Source organism: Alternaria viburni (genome assembly GCF_023758015.1).
Source record: "Alternaria viburni strain BMP 2772 chromosome Unknown scaffold_19, whole genome shotgun sequence".
In the NCBI taxonomy this organism is placed as follows: domain Eukaryota; kingdom Fungi; phylum Ascomycota; class Dothideomycetes; order Pleosporales; family Pleosporaceae; genus Alternaria; species Alternaria viburni.
In genome coordinates, this window is record NW_026055788.1 from 104995 (window position 1) to 126070 (window position 21076).

Consider the following 21076-nt stretch of genomic DNA (forward strand, 5'->3'; position numbering starts at 1 on the left):
ACCCTGAGTCGACTTTTACGCCGTATGCGGATGGAGTCATGGAGAAATGCGCGCTCATGCTCATGTGCTTTGTGCGCGGCACGTTGAAACGTTGAGGTGGGGCGAGACGAAACACCAACTGCATGATCGCTGCTGGGGTTGCAAGTGGACGCCGTGAAGGATCGCGGTAAAGTGACTGATTCTGAAGGATGAAGTACCCAACATTGGTGAGATGAAGGCGCGTATGTACGAGCGGTGTTGGGTTGTGTCGCCAGGAGAGAGAGGCCGCCAGGCTGGTACGCACCTGATAGTGGTGATGATGTCATCGCCAGCGCGCCGCATCGGCCAAAACTCACGACGCAACTCGTCCTTCGCCGTGTCATGTCACGAAAAATTTGTCGCACAATACGTGCAGGCAAGGATCAAGCCTACAACAAGAGCCGGTCTCCGTTTCGACATGTGACCAGCATGGTCATTGTTCCCAGTAGCGACACTTCAAGAGACCTTCGATCAACGCCCATGGCTAGGTATCACCGCGTCCGCAAGACGTTGCTTGTTCGCTCACCCAGAGCCCGGCATATCCATCTCACGTTCCGAGTTTATCACTATCTCCCATGTCTAGGATGAGATACGGGCTTGTGAGTACTTCAGCTAAAGGCGTTGATCGTGCATGAGAAGGTTTACTATAGCGACTGAGACAAGCGATACCGAAGAAGAAGGGACTGACTACGACTCAGAACCTACCACAGAAGAGCCCCTCACTCTGTGCGGGATGTGTCTCGATGATATACCGACCATAGACACCCTGACACTCGAATGCAAGCCTGTGGCTCATGGCTGTTGTCGAAACTGTCTCCATAACTTCTTCGTCGGGACCCTCGAAGACGTCTCGACCTTTCCTTCTAAATGCTGCAACATACCAATTCCGCTGGAAGTATGTCGTACCATGCTTCCACAAGGATACGTCAAGAAGTTCGACCTCAAGGCGGAGGAGCTCGCGACACCCAATCCGACATATTGCGCAAACATCGACTGCACCGCTTTTATTTGGGTCAAAGATATTAGCGCCGATATAGGCACCTGCATCGACTGCAACGAGATGATCTGCGTACAGTGTAAGCACCGCGCACCTTTCTGCGCGCTCTGCACGAGACATGTGCGAATCATATGGCGTGACTGTGGAAGCCTGGAACCAGTGCATGGCTATTCACTCATCAACTTGGTAGCCGGTGACGCTCGTCAGGCTACCGATTCTATCAGAACTCTTAGTTATGATGAACCCGAGTCCTGGTCAATTACGTATGCTGTTCGTCACTGGCATCACAGAAGCGACGTGAGATGGACAGTGAAGATGAGCGAGTGACAATTTCATGATTCATGTCGAGCTGGTGCTGCCGAAGATCTCCGACGCGTTGAGATGGAGCTAATGAATGCATCTCCAAATTCGAGTGCCCAGAGACGGATCAAACGGCAGGGGCAGCAGCGCCAACGACCGTCTTGCCAGACATGGTCTCGAGACGCTTGAATCCGCCATGCTGCTTCACACCCTCCTGCAGCTCGACCATTCTCTTCTGATCGCCAGTAGGATCATCAGCTTCCTCCTCCAGACCCCAAGCCAAGTACTCGTTCGTGTAGTTGGGCTTGAAACTGTCGTCCAACACACCGAGCCTCTTTCCGTAGCGAGTAACCTTCTCCCAGTCACGTTGGACGTTCTGAAGGTCGGGACTGAAGTAAGCAAAGCTACGCTCGAAGATCTTGCGGTTGGTGGGCGTGTTCATAGCCGACTTGAAGTTGCAGAACTCGTCCCAGGCTTGGTCGGGAGACGCGAGGACGAAGTCAGTCGCGCGCTTGCATGCGCGAAGGAAGGCGCGGACTTTCTCGGGGTTCTGCTCGATGAAAGCGTTGTTGCCGATGTAGAGGATGCTGCAGAAGCAGCAGCAGCCGAGTTGAGCGAGCTCATCGATGCGCAGCATCTTCACTTCGTCGCGCGAGCGGTTCTGGCTCACGAGCCACTCTTCAAGCTCGACCATCTGGACGTTCTCGAGACCGATGCCGGCGTCGATTTCGCCAGTGATGATGGAACGGGTCACGTTCATGCCAACACGGACGGCCTGGTAGTCGTCGGGCGACATGCCGTAGTGTGCCGTGAGCTCGTCGAGCTGGATCTTGCCAAACTCGCCGACGTAGCCGATCTTCTTGCCCTTGAGCGTGGTGAAGTCGGGAGTGATGCCGGACGATGTCAAGTACACGACACCAGTGAAGGGCTCATTGAGGAGTGAGCCAACTGACTGGACCGGAAAGCCACGAGCGGCGGCGGCGAGCGTATGAATCATCGCCTTGAAGCCAAGATCAACCTTGCCAGATCCGATGATCTCGGTGACATCCTGGGATGGTAAGCTGATGAAGTACGAAAGCTAGTGATGACCATACACTAGGATCATTGGGCTCAAGAAGAGCGACCTTGATGCCTTCATCCTTGAAGTATCCCTTGCTCTGAGCAAGGTAGAGGGGAGCGTGGTATGGCGTAGCGTGCCTGTTCACCGTCAGCATACACCTCGCTCGGTCAAGATGCAAAGCGCACCAGTTGGTCAAGAAGGTGATCTTATCAGTCGACATCTTGACTTGGGTGCAGAAGCTGAGCTAGTCAGTACGCCAACATAGTGGGGAAGGGGTCATCATGAAGCAGCAATAGTCCTTCGCGCTGGAATTATCCAGATCAAGTTTGAACGGTATGATCTCAGAACAAGCCATCGACGATCAGATCCCGAGAAGATTTCTGAGTCGCTGATGACTTGAACACCCGCCATGCTTTGCTTCTGATGGTTGAGATGGGTACCTGATGATGCCATGCTGGGCACCTGTTACTTGACCGAGATACAATTCTGGTGTGCGAAGAGCGAGGCCGAATAGGCTTCGCTTTGCTGGTTCAATGATAGCATCGTACCAAAGTGGGTTGTATTGGGTTGGTGAAAGCTGGATATGTGCGATTGGAAAACGTTGAGGAGCAATTGAAGACGCAGCTTGAGGCCACGGCTAGAGCCGGATACTTATACTTTACCTGTCATACTATCGACTGAGGTCATGTATGGATAAATTGCTCACTGTAGGTGCATGTGTTGGGACATGGTGGGGCAATGAGGGGTACACTTCCCGCGTGGGTCAAAACACATCACTGAACCACAACACGCGTCTCGTCTCATCATGCAGACGGGATGTCTTTCAGCAATCATCATTCGTTTAGATTCAAGTACGGATTGTCCGTAAGCCGTGGCTCTAATTTGAGTGGGCGATCTAGGTTTGCTGAACCACGTCCTTGGGAACTCACACGATGATCTTGTCTGTTTTCAGCGAACGGATTACTTCATTGAGACAGCTGCGTCGCGCCAAAGCCAAACAAGTAAGAAGAGTTAGTTGTCTACTGCTGCAATTCCGTGGGCTGATGCTTTACGTGTCATCGAAGCAACTGCCAATGACACACACTATGACCAAAACGTCCACTCCGAATGTCGGTAATATGAATAATCGAGAGTATCTCGCAGATGCAAAGATCCGTGGGATGCCATCGAGATTACATCGCTACCATCCTTTCTTGCAGCCACCCGTCCAAGCCCTGCCACATCGAACTATCCATGTTTTTATCTCCCAACCTCTTGCAGAAGTGCCTCAAAGCCTCGCACCTCTGCTTGATCCAATCTCTTTTCTCGTCTTCGCGGCCACCGTGCAGCTCTCCAGCAATGGCATGTGCTACCTTTGCTTCGCATGCTGGACACAGATATGGCGGTTGTCTTACATCTTCCTTCATGCTACCTGTACCCTGCATATTACATGCATAGTATACACAATGATCAAGCGCGAAACAATGCCCTAGCTCATGTGACACTGTACGTGCGAGACGTGAGAACCAAAGCGCCTGTACTTCTTGCCCCGATGATGGAGGCTTATATGTTGTCGCGGCCTGGGTAGCCGCTTTCATCGCCCCACTCTTGCTTAGTTCTTTCTGTTTCTTCGTCGCAGGCTTTGCCTTTACATCCTCTACAGCACATAGTTCATCGACAAAGGTTTTGCAATGACTCCACGGCCACGTGTGGTTTCTGTCAATCTCCTCTCCTTCTCGTTCGTCTAGAATCGGATTGTATCGTGCAGTCTGCACAACTGCCACTCTGCTGCCTCCATAAGCCCTGCCACAACAGAAGTCGTCATCGTCAGACTCGTAGATGTCGTGGTCGACTAGAATCACCATTGCATAAGCGTCATCAGGCAGAATTGAGATTGCTGTGTCGAGGATGTCGTCTAGATTCAGTTGAGCAGGGAAAGCATTGTCTGGCGCAGGGCGGACGCGGATTCTGGTACACCGATCTCCATGCGATAGGCCAACATACTTCGGCAGAGCGGCGCTGCGACAGCCCTTGGCGGATTTGGTATTGGAGCCCCATGATGTCCAGGTCAATGGCGTGGGGAAGAGGCGAACTGGCATGTCGTGATAAAATGCGGTAAGATAGTCGACGAAGTGATCTGTAGATGGAGGAGAGGATACAGCTTCGGCCTCGCCTTTGACTTCATCGTAATTGGTTGGTACTACCCAGTGCCTCAAAAAATCCACTTTGAAACTGATCCCAGGCACTTGCACCACATACAACTTGTTCCTTCTTGGCGCCGATGAAAGCTTGTTCCTACACTCCTCGTTCAGCCATTTCTTCATACTCTGCGGCGAAGAATCTGGATCATAGTTGAGCTCGTCGTGAGGTAGGACTAGAGGAGCGGGAAATGTTCCGATCGGATGATCCTTGACACTCTTCGGCGCTCTTCCAGATGTCGTTTCTGCTCCTGCGCGTGCTGCGGCATCTGGCTGTTCATATCCAGCTAATTCTGCGAAGGGCGAGGGGTTTAGTTGTAGAATGTTGTGCTCACATGCCATGGCGGGAGTCAGTACAAAAGGAGGCAAGAAGAATGAAAGGGAGAAGGGAGAAGGATAATGACTGCTGCCTAAACGATGGCTGCTTGTCTTGGACGCTAGGCAAACCCCCGCGATTCATGTCTACACCTCGCTTCATGCCGCCGGGTCATCGTGCCTGATTCTCTCTTCCCATCCCCTGTGCACCTTCGACCGCACTTTCACCACAGCGGGTCGTTCCTTCCCCAGTATAGCAAACTCCCCCCAATCGCCAAGCTGTTGAAGATGCCAACGTAGTGACCCGCGATCTTGTCCTTCGCTCCATACGCGCTGACAATCACCGTGTCCGCGACGGTTGCGACTAAGCCCGCCATAACCGCAACTCCCAAGCTCCTCCTGTCTCGCAGTACCAGACCGAAGACAGCTAAGAGAACACCGTTCTGAACGTTGCGCGCTGCTATCGCTGCAACCAGGGCTTTCTTGGTCTTCTGATCCTCGTCGTAGGTGCTTTCGGTATTGCTGGATCGTTTCGCAGTTGCGGGTGATGTGTCGGACTCGGCCGAGATGGGCAGACCGTAGCCATCAGCGAAGAAGGATGGGTTTCGTAGACCTATTATTCCGAAAGGGACGATCTCGAGGGTTGCGATGAAGAGCGCGAGGCATTCCGCTGGCGGAGGTAGGTGGTGGAAGAGGTTGCGGGCTTGAGTCGTCATGGTGGCGGACTGGTTTGACCTTCAGGATGGCCTCGGAGAGAGTTGCAGCGGTGCAAGGCTTGAGAAACGAGACGAGACATGGTGTAATCTTATAGAAACAGTTGCCATCGATGCAGGAGCGATGTAGGTGTATGTAGACTTCCTTGAGCTCCCATTGGCTGACGAGTTCGGACTTCGGCTGCGGGGATCGCAGGGCTGTCGCGTCGACGCGTCTTCCGCCCCATCGCTTCGCGCCTCATAGCTTCTACAATGAGTGAACACCATCATGAAGAGACTTTAAGATTACTACTTCGATTCCCCTGATAACATCTCGCGAGGAACACTTTCTGGCACGCGTTACAGTGAAGACTCGTCTTCTGTGGACCACGCCCCGAGCGATACCGGCTTTTCCACCACACCCACCCAGTGAGCGCGCTACAATGCCGAATGAAAGGGAAGATGATTCCACAGAAACAGGAACGTGAATGGAAACAATGAGTGCTCTGAAAAGAGATGGATAGTGAAGATCAACTTCCGTCAACTCTAGACTTGGAGTGCAAGGGAAACAGTGTCGTTTAGGCATCATGGCTGAGTGCATACCGGGAGGCGTGAATGTGCCATCGCTCATTCACTCTGTGAGTATGAGTGAGCATATTGGCTCGCAGTAGCGATTATCTTGGGATTGAATGAGGGTTACTTCCTTGGAGCGGATAGGCACATGGCAGACTCGTCTATCCGTGGTCTCGTCCTATCAGAGGTTGGTCATCTCAAATATCAGCGCACGTAAACGCATCGCTACCATGCTTTGGAAGCGGTACAATGCTTGTCTGCATGTGCGGTGAAACTTAGTTCAGCTTTTGACAGCTCGACTGCGCCTGCTTTCTGTCGAATTTTGCCTCGTGTGGCGCTCTTTCCTTCCAAGGTTGTCTTCACTCGACCCTCAACACCACGGAAAGCTTTGACTCGCTTCGCACACCTCCGCCTTCACACGCACCTCTCAATTTTGCTAGCCGCTTCCTCCCCAGTACATAATCCGCCCGCCCTCACCTTTCTTCTCACTCTCTCCACACTCGCTCCTCAACTGCGCAGCTACAGCTCTTGTGTTCCGAAGCTCCGACCGCCAAAATCTTCTGTCGACCTTGCGCTACTTGAGCCTTCCTTAGGCGATCTGTGTCTATCAAGCGAGCTTCGCCCTCACCTCCACCTCCCACACCTCACGAACAGCGACCCAACTCCCGACTCCTACCCCACTCGTCAAGCGATCTCATAAGATGGCGACTGCTCCTTCCTTCTGGGCTGCTGGCGGCAGCAAGATCAAGTCCGCCGACTCCCCGAACCCCAAGATCGCAGAGGCGCCGCCCAAGTCGAAACCGGATTCCCAACAGAAGAAGGGTCTGGTACTGAAGGGAATGACGAACGGCCAGACTACCAACGGCGCATCGAACGGTCTTTACCCAAAGGCTGCCATTGGCAAGAAGACCAACTGGGCCGACGAGGACGATGATGATAACACCTTCATCGCCGAGTTCATGAGCCAGGATCCGAAGATTGCTACCCTCGAGACCACCGTTGCCCTGAAAGAGGAGCGTGTCAAAGAGTTGGACGCACTGGTCGAAACGAAGACGCTTCGTATCGCTGAGCTGGAAGGTGCGGTCCAAGACAAGGACGTACACATTAGCGATCTTGAGACGGAGGTCCAAAAGAAGGATGTGGAAATCGAGAAGCTTAAGAAGGTGAATAGCGACCAGCTCGCTCACAACCAGGAGCTTCTGCGCGAGGCAGAAGAGAAGGACAGCCAGATGAAGGATCTGAGGGCTAAGCTTGAAGAGAAGGCTTCGGCCATCAACAACCTTGAGCGAGCAAAGAAGGCTGCCGCCATTAGCAGCCTCGAGCAGGAGTCGGCCTCACTGGTTCCGGTGCCCACAAATGACGAGGTGACCACCGAGGATGCACCTAAGAACGGAGTCTCTGAGTCCACAAAGTCTAATGGCACTGATGTCGTTGCCGAGACCGTGACCAAAGCCGAGAAGACCGCATCTGTGGCTTCTGATTCGGATAGTTTTGAAATCGTCGATGCTCCCATGATTGAGGAGGTCAAGAAAGAGAAGCCTGCGACCGTCGACACTAAGCAGTCCGAGGGGACCGAAACGGCAAAGAACACCAGCGGCCCGCCGCTCGTCACATCCTCATTCCCCAACTTCGTGACGAAAGACACGCTGAAGGTCGTTCCTCCGGCTCCGAAGCCCAAGACCCTGACCTTTGGCATCGACATGTCCAAGTACGGGAAGAAGCCAGCCGCGTCTGCTGCTGCAAAGATTGTACCCACATCGTCGCCCGTTGCCGAGCTGAACGGACATACCACACCCTGGGGCCACTCGTCTAGGCAGGCGCGTGACAAGACCGGTCCTATGCCAGAACTCAATCCTGCGGCTGACATCCGTCACATGTCGCACGGGCAGCGCGTCGTCTTCGGTAACGGCCCTGAAGTCATCGTCAAGCTTGGAGAGGTTAAGCTGGCCAGTATTCCCAAGTACGTCCTGATGCAGTGCTCAGGCAAGGCTTACAAGTACTTTACCGCGAACCCTGACGCGACTTCTTGGGTTTTGCCCGCCGGTTCGATGGACGCTGATGCTGCGACCGCACATCTGAAGTGGATGGACGAGATGACCTATCAGAGCAGGGTCTACTCTGTCCGCCTCCAGACTGAGACGGTATATGACAAGAAGAACTTGCACATCTGCCGCGCTGCTCGTGTCCTGGGCTTGAACAACACCTACGTCGCCCAGTTCACCAAGCAGTTCTGCGACCGGATCCGTGCCCAGGACGTGTCCTTCGAGTTCATGGACCTTCTCTGCCAGTTGGCGTACCCGGAGAACGACCCGGTGTTTGACTGCATGGTCCACAACCTTGTCAACCAGAAGAAGGTTGGCAACGCCAAGGGAGCGGCTGACCTGGAGAAGCTGATGGCCAAACACCAGTCCCTGAAGGAGAAGGTGGAGAAGATCGAGAAGCGAATTGGAGGTCGTCCACGCAAGACCTGGAACTCGCCCGAGGGTAGCGCTCGAGGTGGAAGCAACGATCGCAGCGGCGGCAAGGGTGGGAACCGTGGACAGCGCGCACCGAGCAACAAGCCTGTTTCGCCAGCGCCTGGCAACAAGCCCGCTGTACCAGCTCCTGGTGACGCACTGTTCACCACTCTTCACTAGGTCCGCCTAGTGACATGACGCGGTGTACGGGAGGGAGGGATGGAGTACACCGTGGAAAAAGATCGATGATTGACGACTTCAACGACGCGAGCGCATTCCAATGCGTTCAAGCGAGCGAGAGTAATGCCTGATGTGTAGTGCTTTGCATCACAACGAAAAAGGAGTATATAGAGCGAGAGCTTGATTGATTGATAAGACAGTATAAGATGTCTGGGTGTATTTTCAGCGCCATCAACGAATGTCAGGTAGTTATAGTTGGTAATGTCATCGATGGACACAAACACATCTTTATATGTGATGCACATTCTGCAGCAAACTCGTGCGGATATCTCATCGGAAGTTCTTTGTCTCTTTGATTCCATCGTCGTAGCCGAGTGTATGTTCTAACATCTACATTCTACACCCTTCCGACTGACACAAAGATACTTAACGCCCTTGTACGGCGTGACACCACTGCCCAAACCCTTGCTCTTCTTTTGATCTACATTTAGACTCTCCACCTTGATTCCACTCGGCAGCCAGCCCTTTACGGAGAAGCTGATGGTTGCGCAGCTCGGCATGAGGACTTTGTTTGCCTGCTTAATCTTCGCGTCGCTGTCCGGCTTGGGCACGCTGGACGATGAAGCTGCAGGTAAGGAGACCTGTGTGCCTTGATCATCATCGTAATCGTATGTCGACGTTGCGAACGATACAGGTCCACCAGCGTCCAACGCGTCCTCCGCAGATGGATCATCCTGGCCGATAACAGTCCCACGCAGTGTAGCCGTCGCACCGACCCCTCCTCCGCGGTCTTGTGACATGAGGTTGCTTATCTCACGACTGCTGATCCGCCATTCTATTGCCCTGTCGCCAGGCGCGTAGCCTGCATCTCCTGTTCCACGCGCGACGCGTAGATCCGCGACGTTTCTGACAGACGCCGGAAGCGGGATGTGGATAGTCATCTCTTCGATCGCGGGGGCGGATGTGGTTCCTGTGGAGGAGGATACGCGTCCCAGGCTAGCTTTCGCAGCGCTGGGTTGGGAGGGCTTGTTTCCGCTGAAGCGTGGGTTGAGTTGGAGTTTGACTTCGAAGTCTGTGCCGGTCGGGCCGAGGGAGGGGTGGACGGACACTGTAGCTGGTATGTTTAGCTTTGGGCTTGAAGTCTTTGCGTTCTTCTCTGTGGAGAAGGCATCTAGTGCTGCAGAGCCCAGCAAGTCGACTTCGTACCCAGCGAGCACGAAGCGACCATCTGGCGGTACGAAGGAAAGTTCACCTAGCCTCGCTTTCCACTGGTTGAGTCTGACACAAGGATGAAAGACAGGTAACGAGACCGCGTTCTGTATGCCACCTGCGCATCCCAAGTGTAGTATGAGATCTGGGATTCCAGAGACCTTGGCTGTGAAGGCGATGGTGCCATTCGCCATGGCGGCTAGAGGGCGCCCAGATGGTGACAAGGTGACCTCTAGTGTTTCCACGATATCCACATACATCTCGTTGCTCGTATGTCTAACGTTCGCTCTTCTCCACGGCACCGGTGAGCCTGTCTGACTTGAGGTTGGTGATGGTCCCAGTCGTGGGCTTGCTCTTCCACCACCTAGACCAAATGCTCCGGTAGCAGAAGGTGCGAGCGAGCTCGGTGTCGAAGAAGGCAGTCCCACTCCTCCCAGTAGGCTCTTGAGTAGATTCGGCGCTTCGACGACATCTCTTAGCGCGTTCGGTTCTGTGTTCGCGATGATTCCGCCATCCACCATCTCGCTGAGTAGTTGCGCGACGACATCGTAGTTTCCCTCGATCTTGCTCGCTAGCAGTGGTGACCCTAGGAAGTCCTCGAGTACGTCGGTCAGGCGGTGGAGGAAGGTGAGGACGGCGAGGGGATCGGTGTCTGCCGATGCCGGGCACAGGAACAGAAGCTGGTCTTGTATTATGCTGTATAGCAGTGTCGGCGGGTTGGTGTTGGGCAGATATATCAGCGGCGGCCGGGGGGCGGGATGCGCGAGATAGAGAGGCAGGAGGACGGAGGATGGAGGCGGGCGGTTGAGGTATGTGTGCTCGAGCAGTGGAGTGCTGTACATGTTAGAGACGGATGACGTAATCGCTGGAATAGACGCGTCTTACTTGTGCTCATCAAAGATGTAGAGAGCTTCGATTGCGCTCATGGTGGGAAATGTCAGCTGCGAGCCATGCGCGTGGGAAGACGTGAGGTCCGCGTCGTGGGGCAGTTTGGGCGGGGAGCTGCCGGAGCTAGAAACATCCCTGCATGCCTAGCATGTGATGCAGACTTCTGGTCGCAAGATCTTTGCACGATAGAGCCAGCGTGTTGCATCTGAGTTAGTCGCGGTGCTGTCTGTCTAGCGTCGCGATAATGGCACTGCCACCTCCTTCCGCGCCGACCTTCAAAGAGGCTCTCAAGAATGACAGAGCGGAATTTGAAGATTGCACTCCATGTCGCGTAGTCGGTATTGTACTCTAGAACACACTGTATCTACCTCAGTACTGACATGGTTGTTAGGGAGCGCTACATTCCTGGGCCTCGGCGCCTTCACGTACGTCTCGGGCCATTCACAGATCAAAGCCAACGAAGCCGCGATACGAGCCAGCAAAAGCATGTTCGGAATGCGAAGTAGGGGAATGGCAATAACAGGAACAAGCGCCGTCATGGTGGGCCTGGGGTTATATCGGTGGTTTGCATAATGGGAGGGATACAAGGAGACGCTTGAAGGTCACAAGCCTGGAACGTATACCTAGGTATTGTAGGCGGAAAGACTTGAGTAAAAACTTGGGCATGCATCGGCGTTTGGGAGTCACATCTTCACGAACGAGATGAGTCACTGCATATGGCATACAACAGTTGAGGACATGTAATGATGGTATTAACACCCTCCAAAAAAAAACGCTATCTACTTCCACCCCCGAATGATGTCCCACCCCGTAGAAAATGCGAAAAGGTATATAGCCTCCGAAATCAATAACACCACAGAATGCGTCTAGTAAGCCTCCCCCAATGCGTATGAAATATGATCCACTAGCCCTGTGCGCCGTCTGGGTATGATGCAAGTAGTCGTGATTCGTCGAACAGTCGTTCGTGTCATTGCCTGGAGTTCGATGACATGTCCTCAGGCTTGGAGCTGCGGTGCTATGACATGCGTCCGCGCTTGGATCCTCCGCCTGATGAGCCGTCTCGCCGGTCGTTGAAGCCATCGACATTGAAGAAGTCGTTCATGAGTCGTCTCTTCTGCCCTGCACCGTTGCCTAGTTGGAAGAGATTCTGGGCGGCGGATCGCTGGAGGTTTCGGGTAGACGAGCGGTTCGTGGGGCGGCGAGAAGCAGGGAAAGCGCGGCGGGCAGCAGCTGACATGTCGGCGGCGGCGGTGTCGTTTGGTGAATCAGAGGGTAGAGCTTGTGCGGCAGAGAACTCGAAGATGTGATGCAGCGGCGACATGTCCGCCTCGGTCGTAGAAGCTTCCATCTGGAGGGGTGGCGCAGAGTCAGAGCGTGTTTCCGTGACCGTCGTGGGTACCAACGTGCGTGAGTCATCCATGCCGTGGGTTCGGTCCATGATGGGTGATGAGCTTCTGGCGCGGTTGTTGTCGAGGTATTCGTCGTCGCTGTCGCTGCTTGTCTGTTTGGGCAAGCTTCCGTCTAGTCGTTCTGTGGCCCACTGCCGTATTCGCCAGCCCTCCCCGTCGCCCACACCAATGTTCTCCTTGTCGAGGAAGGTGAGCAGCTCATCGAGAGCCTCCTGGTAGCCGTCGGTACGGGCTCTGTCGATGTCGGCAAGCGCGGACTTGTACAGATGCGTCACGTTGAGGGCAGCGGTGCGGAAGGACTGGTGCACGTCGTGCTGCCCTCTTGTCTTGGGCAGTGACTTGTTGAGGCTGCGCATCGAGTCCATGGTGGTTGTCTGAGCTGTTGGCGGCAGGTGCGGTCGTGTCAAATCTTTGTCGGGCTCCACTGCGTTGTGGCCGGTGTTCGGCACCGGCGGGCGATGCAACCGTGATGGGGAGCGTGGTGGAAGAAAAAAGTTAGATGATGCCGATAAGGTGAACGACAGTGCTGTTCACTCGGAAGAAGCGTGGCTTCTCGTCGCTCGCTGGGTTGAGGTCGTGCGCTGCTCCTGGACTCGCGGGGTTGACGCTATCACGGGCTCTTAGCTCCGGGCTAGGTCCTGACAGCATGTGCCACCCTTCACCCGTCCCCGTCAACATCCTTGATTCACAGCCCAGCTTCCAGTCAGCATGCCATCATGACTTCGCACCTAGAACGCCTTCCTGTCGAGCTGTTCGAGCTCGTTGCTGCCACTCTTCATCTCTCGTCTCACAAAAGCCTTCGTCTTGCATCCAAGAGATGTCGCTTCCTCACCCATTCTGTATTTATAGAACGCGCTTTCTCCCGGCTAAAGACTACTCTTGGACCACCCTCTCTCAACCGTCTCGTCAACGTAGCGCAGTCGCCTCATTTCCGTGGTTCTGTCAAAGTCCTACAGATCCAGCTCCTGACATCAGCGGAGTATAGTGTCCTCACTGCCATTAGCCGTGTCGGCAGGTTTCCGCCACCCAAACGATTTCCCAGGGTACCTGGAATCCAAGACAAAGATATCAAGGACGAAGCACCCACATTCACATATGTCGTGGAAAGCGAGTATCCAACCCGCTTGTACGATGGCCTTGTTCGAGCATTGCGAGGCTTCACCAACTTGACGGCCATTCACTTCCATCCGAGGGGATCCCAGCTCGCGGAATCCAGCAGTCTTCTTTCCGCAGCCGATTGCCTATTTCGTAGTAAATGCTTTCAGGTCGTCATAGACGCCATATCTGACAGCGAGGTCCGTCTGAGCGAGTTTCGTATGGCCAAATGCAAGCGTGGGACTGCATTACACAGGGAGGCCATCCTACCATTCTCGGCACTCCAAATACCTACGCAATCTCTGAGGACACTACACTATCGCTTTTCGCACCTCAAAGTTCTCACTCTCTCTGCTTTGTCTAGAAACGATGACCTCTCTCGCACACCTGGTTGGCAGAATGGGGTCGGAAATATCGTTGCCACTGCACCAAAGTTGAAAAGCTTCACGATGAGTCTAGATCGGACTAACTATGCCGCAGCCATCGTTCACCACATGGTTGCTTCTTGCACTTGCCTTAAGCTAGAAGTACTCCAGCTCATGTTCTGCGCATTGCATGGAAACGACCTAGTCGCTATTATTAGGAGTCAGTCTACGACATTGCGACGAGCTGTATTCTCCGACCTTCGCCTTGTGACTGGCACTTGGTCGTCAGTATTACACGCTCTAAAGGAGTGTGGGAATCTCGAACATCTGCGCTTCAGCTCGCACTCGGGGGCAGAGCATCCAGTTCGACGTCTGGACGTGGCCCGAGGACATCGTACAATGGTCGATATGGTGGATGAGTTCATCGCCGTCTTCGATACTACAGCAGGTGCTTCTAACTCACAAGAAAGTGGCTTCGTTGACCCTCATCATCACGCTGGTCTGTCATTGGCCAGTGGCGATATCACGGTACTCGGTGAATGAGAGACTCACCTACGGTCACCGAATGCACCACCGCTACTTTCGCGTTCACATTCATCAACGCCTACTCAACTCAATACCATCGCAGCGCAGCTGGGTGCGATTTTCTATTTCATCAATTCGAAAGTAACATGACTAGATACATTTCTCAACCGTACCGGTTACGCTGAAGATGGCACCGGTATCTCAACTCTCGAAGGCACATATCCGCCTGTCTTTGGAACGGCTCCAGGCCAGTCCAGTCGATATAACCAAGTGGGGACCGATGACCGGGTATCCATTTCGACAAACATCTTTCTGAAAATCATAGCATGTGAAGCTTCTCTCACTTGTAACATTGCCTGCATTGTCGCTTCTACCTTTACCCTCGTTATCGACACGTGCTTACCGGACTAGCAATTAGCGTCCTGGCGTGGAGAAGTCGAGGTATATAAAGCCGCGATTGCTTCATCATCCATCACCATACCTCCAACATTCCCAAACCCCTAGAACAAATGGCGTAAATATCCACCACTCATGCAAGTACTTCAACACTAACTACGCAACAGGCCCAAACGTAAGAGAGACAGCAACGAACACCTCACCGCCCCGTCACGCACACATCTCGCTCGGGCATGCAAGGTCAAAGTGGGCGTTGGGCTGCTAGACGTACCCGGGGGTATGTTGGAGTTCTAAGAAGCGCAAGACAGTTACTGATGCCTCAACAGAGATCCGCAACAAGATCTACGACTACGTGATCGCCGACGCCATCCAACACCGCCGCGGACAAGAGCTCAAGCTCAAGTACCGCTCCATCAAGTCCCGCAAGCGCTTCAAGACGAATGACCAGTGGAGAAATGCCCATCGTTTACGTCCCTATTGGGGCTTGACCCAAGTCTGTCATCAGCTGCGCTTCGAGTTCCGCCCAATGCACACAACGGCCATCAAAGTCAACATACCAGCAGAGCTTCTGCCGCACTATCTTGCCCACCTTAGCGGAACAGATGAAGTCAAGGCGCTCGGTAACAGGATGGTAGCCATCATCAACCAGCCATGGCCAGCTGCGGGCTTAGACGTCCTGCCGGTCTTGAAAGACCTCAGCATGCACCACGACGCTGACGCAATTCCTTACCTCCGCGTCCCCCCCAATTCACACGGCACCATTTCCTTCAGAGACACCAACAAAGTTGTTCCGATCATGACTCGACGTTGGCTGGGGAGTGATCATGAACATATCCAGCACGACATGGTTTCGGCTGCGTTGACCACGGATAGGGATGTTAGCAGCCTTTTCCCTCCAGGACATTCCATTATCATCACACTCAAGGACGACACCTTCAACGGGCTCAACGACGATGAAAGACAGGATTACATGATCAACATGATTCGTGCATGTGGCTTAGATCGCATGCACGACTTTTATATCGACTTCAGATGCAAGGGAAACCTCTACATGTGGGGATCATTGTACTACTCGGTATGGGCGCCTAATACGCCGCGATTTCTCTACACAGCGGGAGACAAGGAGTTTGTCAACGAGTAGCCATGGAAGGAGAGGCGAGTGCTTGCGAACCAAAGGGCCTGAGGGCAACAAAAGTGGCTATTGTGTACAGCGGGCGTTTCCCAAGCTGCAATCCGAATCACCATTTGATTCCTGGCGGCTGGGTATTGCGTACTTCATTGATTTTTTTTCGCCTGCTTGATCCCGGCAATTGCTGGCCACGAAAAGTTTGATTCATTCGCGACTGGTACAGCACAAGAGGCCAACAGACTACGATGATCGTCAGGCTCCAACGAGCTCTTGACGACGAGAAAATATCTTTCATTCATACCTAGGTTGAGTCCAACAGGACGTCAGCGGAACTTGCATAGTAAGGGAGGCAAGAAAAGCGTGTCATTTCTTTCTACTTATTATCATTTCTTTACCAGACTCAGCATGAAGCTTTTTGGAGAATTTAGTCGAATTGATGTCACCTTGACGCGACCATGACACAACTTCCTCTCCATTGTGATTTGCTCTTGATTCCAAGAGGCTCCGCTTGACTTATTGGTCGCGACAGATATACCTGACTACTATGCTTTTGAATTTGTGATCGTGATCACAGCCCAAGCGACCGCGTCCCGCGCTACGCATACGTGCACTTTGTTCGTTGGTGTCACACATCTTGCCCGACAGCATATTAGCTAAGCTAGGTTGATTAGCTGTCGGGTGTATAGGCCACCGATCAGGCTCTGTGCGTAAATGTAGGCAAGATCAGAAAGTCCGATGTAAGGGCATTGCAATTTTATAAAAATGTCATTATCACAGTGAATCAGATCAGACTGGGACATAGTTTACACTCATTATATTATACTACATACACAGTGCTCAGCACCAGACCAAGAGGAAAGAGGACATCGAAAGCCAACCATACCGGCTCCGATCCATGGGAAACCAATCCTCAAACGCCAAAGTATGCAGTTGAACCGTAAGCGGCCGTTGAAACCCACGCCTTGATAAACACCAGTCAGGCCCTACACGGGCCTTGACATGCGACCGTACTCCAATCCTCTGCCATTACTCTTCCATTTTGTCGTTGTCCTTGTTTGCCTCCTTCGCAGGCTCCTTCAAGAACTGTGCGCGGAAGTCTGCGTTGCTCTTCGGCTCGCCGTTCGTCGTTGTAGCACCTTTCGGTATAGCTGGGCGACCAAGACCGGGCTTTCCTCGTCCTCGTCCACCGCGAGCAGCAGTAGGTCGGTTGACACGGTTTGGCTGGATGAAGCTGTTGCTCGCCTTCCACTCTCCCTTCTGCTTGTTGAGGTCCTGGACTGTACCGATGCGCAGTTTCCTTCCCTCGAAATCTTTGCCCTCAAGCGCAAACTGAGCCTTGCCAGCACCTTCCACGGTTGTGAACTCAATGATCGCACCACCATGATGGGGTTCGAGCTTGATCCTCTTGAAGCCGTACTGTTCGACAAGCGGTTTGATGCGCACGTCAGGCACAGTGTCAGGCAGGTTGAGGATTGCAATGGATCGGTCCATAAAGGATGCGGGCTTGATAGCGGTTTCAGGGGCAGCGTTGCTCTGTCCAGGAGTACCTTCGCGAACGGCTGGGTTATCCGTGTTATCGAGGGTTGATTGCACCTTTGGCTTCGTGTCAGGTCGCTCTTTTGCAATCTCGACATTAATCTTCATGCCGGCAAACTCTTTGTCATGCATTTCTGCCACTGCAGCTTCAGCGCTATCCTTGTTATCGTAAACGACATAACAGTAACCGCGGTTGTTGCCAGTCGACCTGATAGTTGGGCACTTGGTGCTCTCAATCTTGCCGAACTTGGAGAAGACGTCCCTAACTTCTCGTTCTTTAACCTTGAAGTTGAGATGCCAGATGTAGACTTCGCGACCCTCGGAGGTAGCGCCATCGCGTTTCTTCTTGGCCTTGGGGTCGGAGATCTTTGAGATTAGCTTCAACCCTTCAATGTCAGTGTCGTTCAGCTGTGTCGCAGCGACCGCTTGTTCAGCTGAAGCAAACTGAACGTAGCAGAATCGGCGATGCGCATCGTACTTGAGTGAAGGGAAGCGAATGCCGATAATTTCTCCGAATGGGCTATAGAGGTCCCGGATCCAGGCTTCGTCGGCATGCGCAGGGTAGTTTGCGACGTATAGTGTCGTGCCTTGGCCTCGCTCGATCGATATGTTGTGACCTTCGAATCCTTTCGCCTCTTTGCTCAGAGCATATTGGGCTTCTTCGGGTGACTCAAACTCCACCACAGCCGTGAGACTTTCCTTCTCCTCTTTCAGTACTAGATTGCGGACTGTGCCTGCGTCGGTAAAGAACTGGCGTATTCGAGTCTGTGTAGTGTTGAGTGGTAGCTTCTTCACGATGACTGTAGTGTGCTCGCGATCTCGTTTCGGTCCTGTAGAGCGAGCTTCCGAGGGTGCTTCGCTCGCGACTCTGGCTTGACCGTTGACCCCGTCAAGAGCCTCTGAGATCTCTACATGCTTGCTCTTCTTCAATACTGCATCCTCGTCACCGTCCTCTCGTTTCCGCTTCGTCGAGCTGTCTCCGACTTGGCTATCTGGCGTGTCTTGTGGCGGAGCTGCAGCGGCCGCAAGTGCTCGCTCTTTCTCCCTCCGGACGGACACGATGCGCTCAGCTCGTCGTCGCTCAATCGTCGCGCTGCGTACCTTTAACGCCGATTCGTGCTGCTCGCAATGGCTAATGTACATGTCGATGAGCAGCTCTGGTTGATCAATTGTTTGTAAGCGCTTCATGCCACGTTCCAAAATGGCAGTGGCCTGAGTAGGCGGCAATAACGGTTGACCTGCATTTTGCTTGCCCCTCGTTGCGTGTGGCGCCCACAGGAGCATCTCGAATATGTAGCAGCGATACCAGAAGTCGTAAGAGTCCTCCTGGTACTTGGTGATAGAGTCCTGAATCTGCCGGGCTTGATCGATGTCACCGCGTTGGAGCCAGAACTTGATGTGGGCGCGCTCAAGACGGTACTTCCGGTCCGTCCATTCTCGGCCATGCTTCTTCATGCCGACCTCTCGGACAAACTCCAAAGCCGATCGAATTCCGACCTCGGCAACATCAACATCATCCTCCGTTGCTCTGGGGTCATCGAAAGCCCTTCGCCGAAGATATCCACACCAGGCGAGCTGAACCTTGATGAGTTCATCCAAATCAGTGTGCTCCAGAAGTCCAGACCCAGTGGCTGTGTGCTTGACAAGTTCAAGGTCTTCGAATGGCTTGTTTTCCGCTTCGAGTGTCAATAACCGGTGGGACCAGAGTGACCCGGACCATGGGCAATGGCGTGTCGCGCGCTCGAGAACGTTGAGTAAATCTACCGACCGGTTATCTTGCCAAACGAGAAACTCAACGTGGTCTTCCCATATGGAAGGATCAACGGGAAATCGGAGCGTGGCTCGCTCATAAAGTGCGTTGACGAGATGGAAGCTGTAGACACCCATAGTCCTCTTCTCCCATTTCAGGTAACGTGTCATGGCGGTGTACTCTGCAGCCTGGTCGCCTGCTTGGATAGCCTGCAGGAGTTTGAACTCGTACTCTTCGCGGTTGGCGTATTGCTGCTTGATGTGTGTATTCTTTTGCACCACTTCATCCATAACCTGCTCGTAGTGGCTTTGATTGTAGCGAGAATTGAAAGAAGAGTATCTGCTAAGGGTGTTCGCCCATGTTGCATGTGGTTGGCCGAGGCGGTCGTTGTAGATGGCGGCTACCCTCTTCGCCTTCTCTTGGCTGAAGCCTCCTCGCTCGAGGTCTTCTTCCAAAACCTGCAGGTAGCGGTCCCAGACGAGATTGCTCTCTTGAAGGTTGTACTTGACTCTCTCAGCACCTTCTTGCAGTGCGTCCAGTAGCAGTTGGGGTTGGAAGAGCTCTCGACCAATAAGCCTCTCCTCTTCAGACCACTCCTCTGGGGGTACTTGCTCCCAAGAGCAGGCGACCAGGTAGCTCACATATTCGCCGTATGCAGCCCAAAGCTTTGCGCTGTAAGGTTCCTCTTGTGTTGCCTGCTTGTGCAGTTCGAGCACACCCATGCGCTGCTCCACATCCTTGGCCAGAGTCTTCTCGTCGTTCAGCCGGTAATGCCACAAGAGCTCGCCAAGCGGGTACTTGTCTGACATGGTTTTGTAGGCATCGCGCAGAGTCTGGACCAATTCGTACGCGTTTGGGTCGTACGCATTTGGGTCAAGGTCGAAAGAAGCGAGGTGTTTTTGGAGCCCTTGGTGTAGAATGGTGACGAGCGAAACATGGCTGTAGTAGTCGAATGGGTTTTCCAGCAGCGTTTTATCGAGTTGGTTGAGCCAGTCGATGTGCTGTTGGTCGAGAGAGCGAGTGATGAAATTGCGCGGTCGCGGTGAGGCCTCTGACATTATGCTAGCTACGGACTCGCCGGAGAGGTTTTGTCCGAGGTGTTGCAGTCTGGCAAGTGGTCAGTGTTTGGTGGTGGAGTTTGCGCGACAAAACTAGGCTGCCGGAACAGGCTACAGCAACCCGTGATCACGGGCAAGCGCGACACCCGGACGTCACTGCCTGCCCCACAAAACACAAAGCGCGCTACTTGTGGAGATGCAGGTGCAGTCGTCGGCTCAGAAATGGGGCGGACGAGAAAAATCAGCAAAGATGAAGAACTTACGTGACAGGCCGTTGGTGGACTACAGAGTTCTGGCGCGCAGCTTGTTGTTGCTGCATGCTGGCAAGGTCTGAAAATTGTTAGCAGATTCCCTGCGAGCTAGCGACCCATCGTCGTTTGTCGTAGCTCTTTCCTCCCTGCATCTGAGCTGCGGCTCCCTCATATGGGGGCCGTCTACAACACTGTGCCACTACCCAAAGAAAGCGGGCACGTACCTGCAAGAGTGTCCATGCCCGGTGTGGATGTTTGGCGGTACATGGGGTTTGGGGTCGTCATGCGCGCGTCATGCGGCGATGCTATTTGTTGTGGCGTTCCCATTGCGCTGTGTACTCCTCTTGCGCCGTTCGCGATGTGGGCGTATCCCGGGGACGGCACACGCTGTTGGAGCGTCTGGGGCGGCTGCGGGGAGGACCTGATCTGTTGGCTTAGACCCGAAGGTGTTCGCGATGGCATCTGGCGTCTTGTGCGCTTGCCCGGGGATCGGAGTAGTGACGGCGACGGGATGGTAGGGGCGGCTTGTGGTGTTGGGGTGCCCGCAGGCGAGTCCGACGGCGATAATAGCGAGTTGATATCCATGGTGTACAGCGTTCACGACCCTATGCTCTCGTTTGGCACGCACTGCGATCCGGCAGCTGTCTTGAATGCTATACGCGCGCCAGACGTCTGTCGATGCTCTCTCTTCCTATGG

General features: G+C 53.7%; 8 protein-coding genes across 8 annotated transcripts; 2 read left to right on the forward strand and 6 right to left on the reverse strand.

The window, feature by feature from the left end:
- Positions 1-1442: 1442 nt before the first annotated feature.
- Positions 1443-2595, reverse strand: NMT1 (glycylpeptide N-tetradecanoyltransferase; the record flags this gene model as incomplete). Its single annotated transcript, XM_049357001.1, has 3 exons — positions 1443-2363; positions 2410-2512; positions 2561-2595. 3 exons carry the CDS (start codon positions 2593-2595, stop codon positions 1443-1445), a joined length of 1059 nt encoding a protein of 352 aa, XP_049208365.1.
- Positions 2596-3547: 952 nt separating this feature from the next.
- J4E79_008143 (uncharacterized protein) lies at positions 3548-4894 on the reverse strand (the record flags this gene model as incomplete). Its single annotated transcript, XM_049357002.1, has 2 exons — positions 3548-3741; positions 3865-4894. 2 exons carry the CDS (start codon positions 4892-4894, stop codon positions 3548-3550), a joined length of 1224 nt encoding a protein of 407 aa, XP_049208366.1.
- Positions 4895-5091: 197 nt separating this feature from the next.
- Positions 5092-5583, reverse strand: J4E79_008144 (uncharacterized protein; the record flags this gene model as incomplete). Its single annotated transcript, XM_049357003.1, has 1 exon — positions 5092-5583. One exon carries the CDS (start codon positions 5581-5583, stop codon positions 5092-5094), a length of 492 nt encoding a protein of 163 aa, XP_049208367.1.
- A 1250-nt stretch (positions 5584-6833) lies between these two features.
- J4E79_008145 (uncharacterized protein) lies at positions 6834-8768 on the forward strand (the record flags this gene model as incomplete). Its single annotated transcript, XM_049357004.1, has 1 exon — positions 6834-8768. The coding sequence occupies one exon, from the start codon at positions 6834-6836 to the stop codon at positions 8766-8768; it is 1935 nt and encodes a 644-aa protein (XP_049208368.1).
- Positions 8769-9151: 383 nt separating this feature from the next.
- On the reverse strand, positions 9152-10903 carry J4E79_008146 (uncharacterized protein; the record flags this gene model as incomplete). Its single annotated transcript, XM_049357005.1, has 2 exons — positions 9152-10811; positions 10863-10903. The coding sequence occupies 2 exons, from the start codon at positions 10901-10903 to the stop codon at positions 9152-9154; spliced, it is 1701 nt and encodes a 566-aa protein (XP_049208369.1).
- A 977-nt stretch (positions 10904-11880) lies between these two features.
- Positions 11881-12639, reverse strand: J4E79_008147 (uncharacterized protein; the record flags this gene model as incomplete). Its single annotated transcript, XM_049357006.1, has 1 exon — positions 11881-12639. The coding sequence occupies one exon, from the start codon at positions 12637-12639 to the stop codon at positions 11881-11883; it is 759 nt and encodes a 252-aa protein (XP_049208370.1).
- Positions 12640-14768: 2129 nt separating this feature from the next.
- On the forward strand, positions 14769-15796 carry J4E79_008148 (uncharacterized protein; the record flags this gene model as incomplete). Its single annotated transcript, XM_049357007.1, has 3 exons — positions 14769-14773; positions 14823-14932; positions 14982-15796. The coding sequence occupies 3 exons, from the start codon at positions 14769-14771 to the stop codon at positions 15794-15796; spliced, it is 930 nt and encodes a 309-aa protein (XP_049208371.1).
- Positions 15797-16810: 1014 nt separating this feature from the next.
- Positions 16811-20964, reverse strand: J4E79_008149 (uncharacterized protein; the record flags this gene model as incomplete). The annotated part of the gene is made up of 3 exons (XM_049357008.1): positions 16811-20177; positions 20392-20458; positions 20604-20964. The coding sequence occupies 3 exons, from the start codon at positions 20962-20964 to the stop codon at positions 16811-16813; spliced, it is 3795 nt and encodes a 1264-aa protein (XP_049208372.1).
- Positions 20965-21076: the final 112 nt, after the last annotated feature.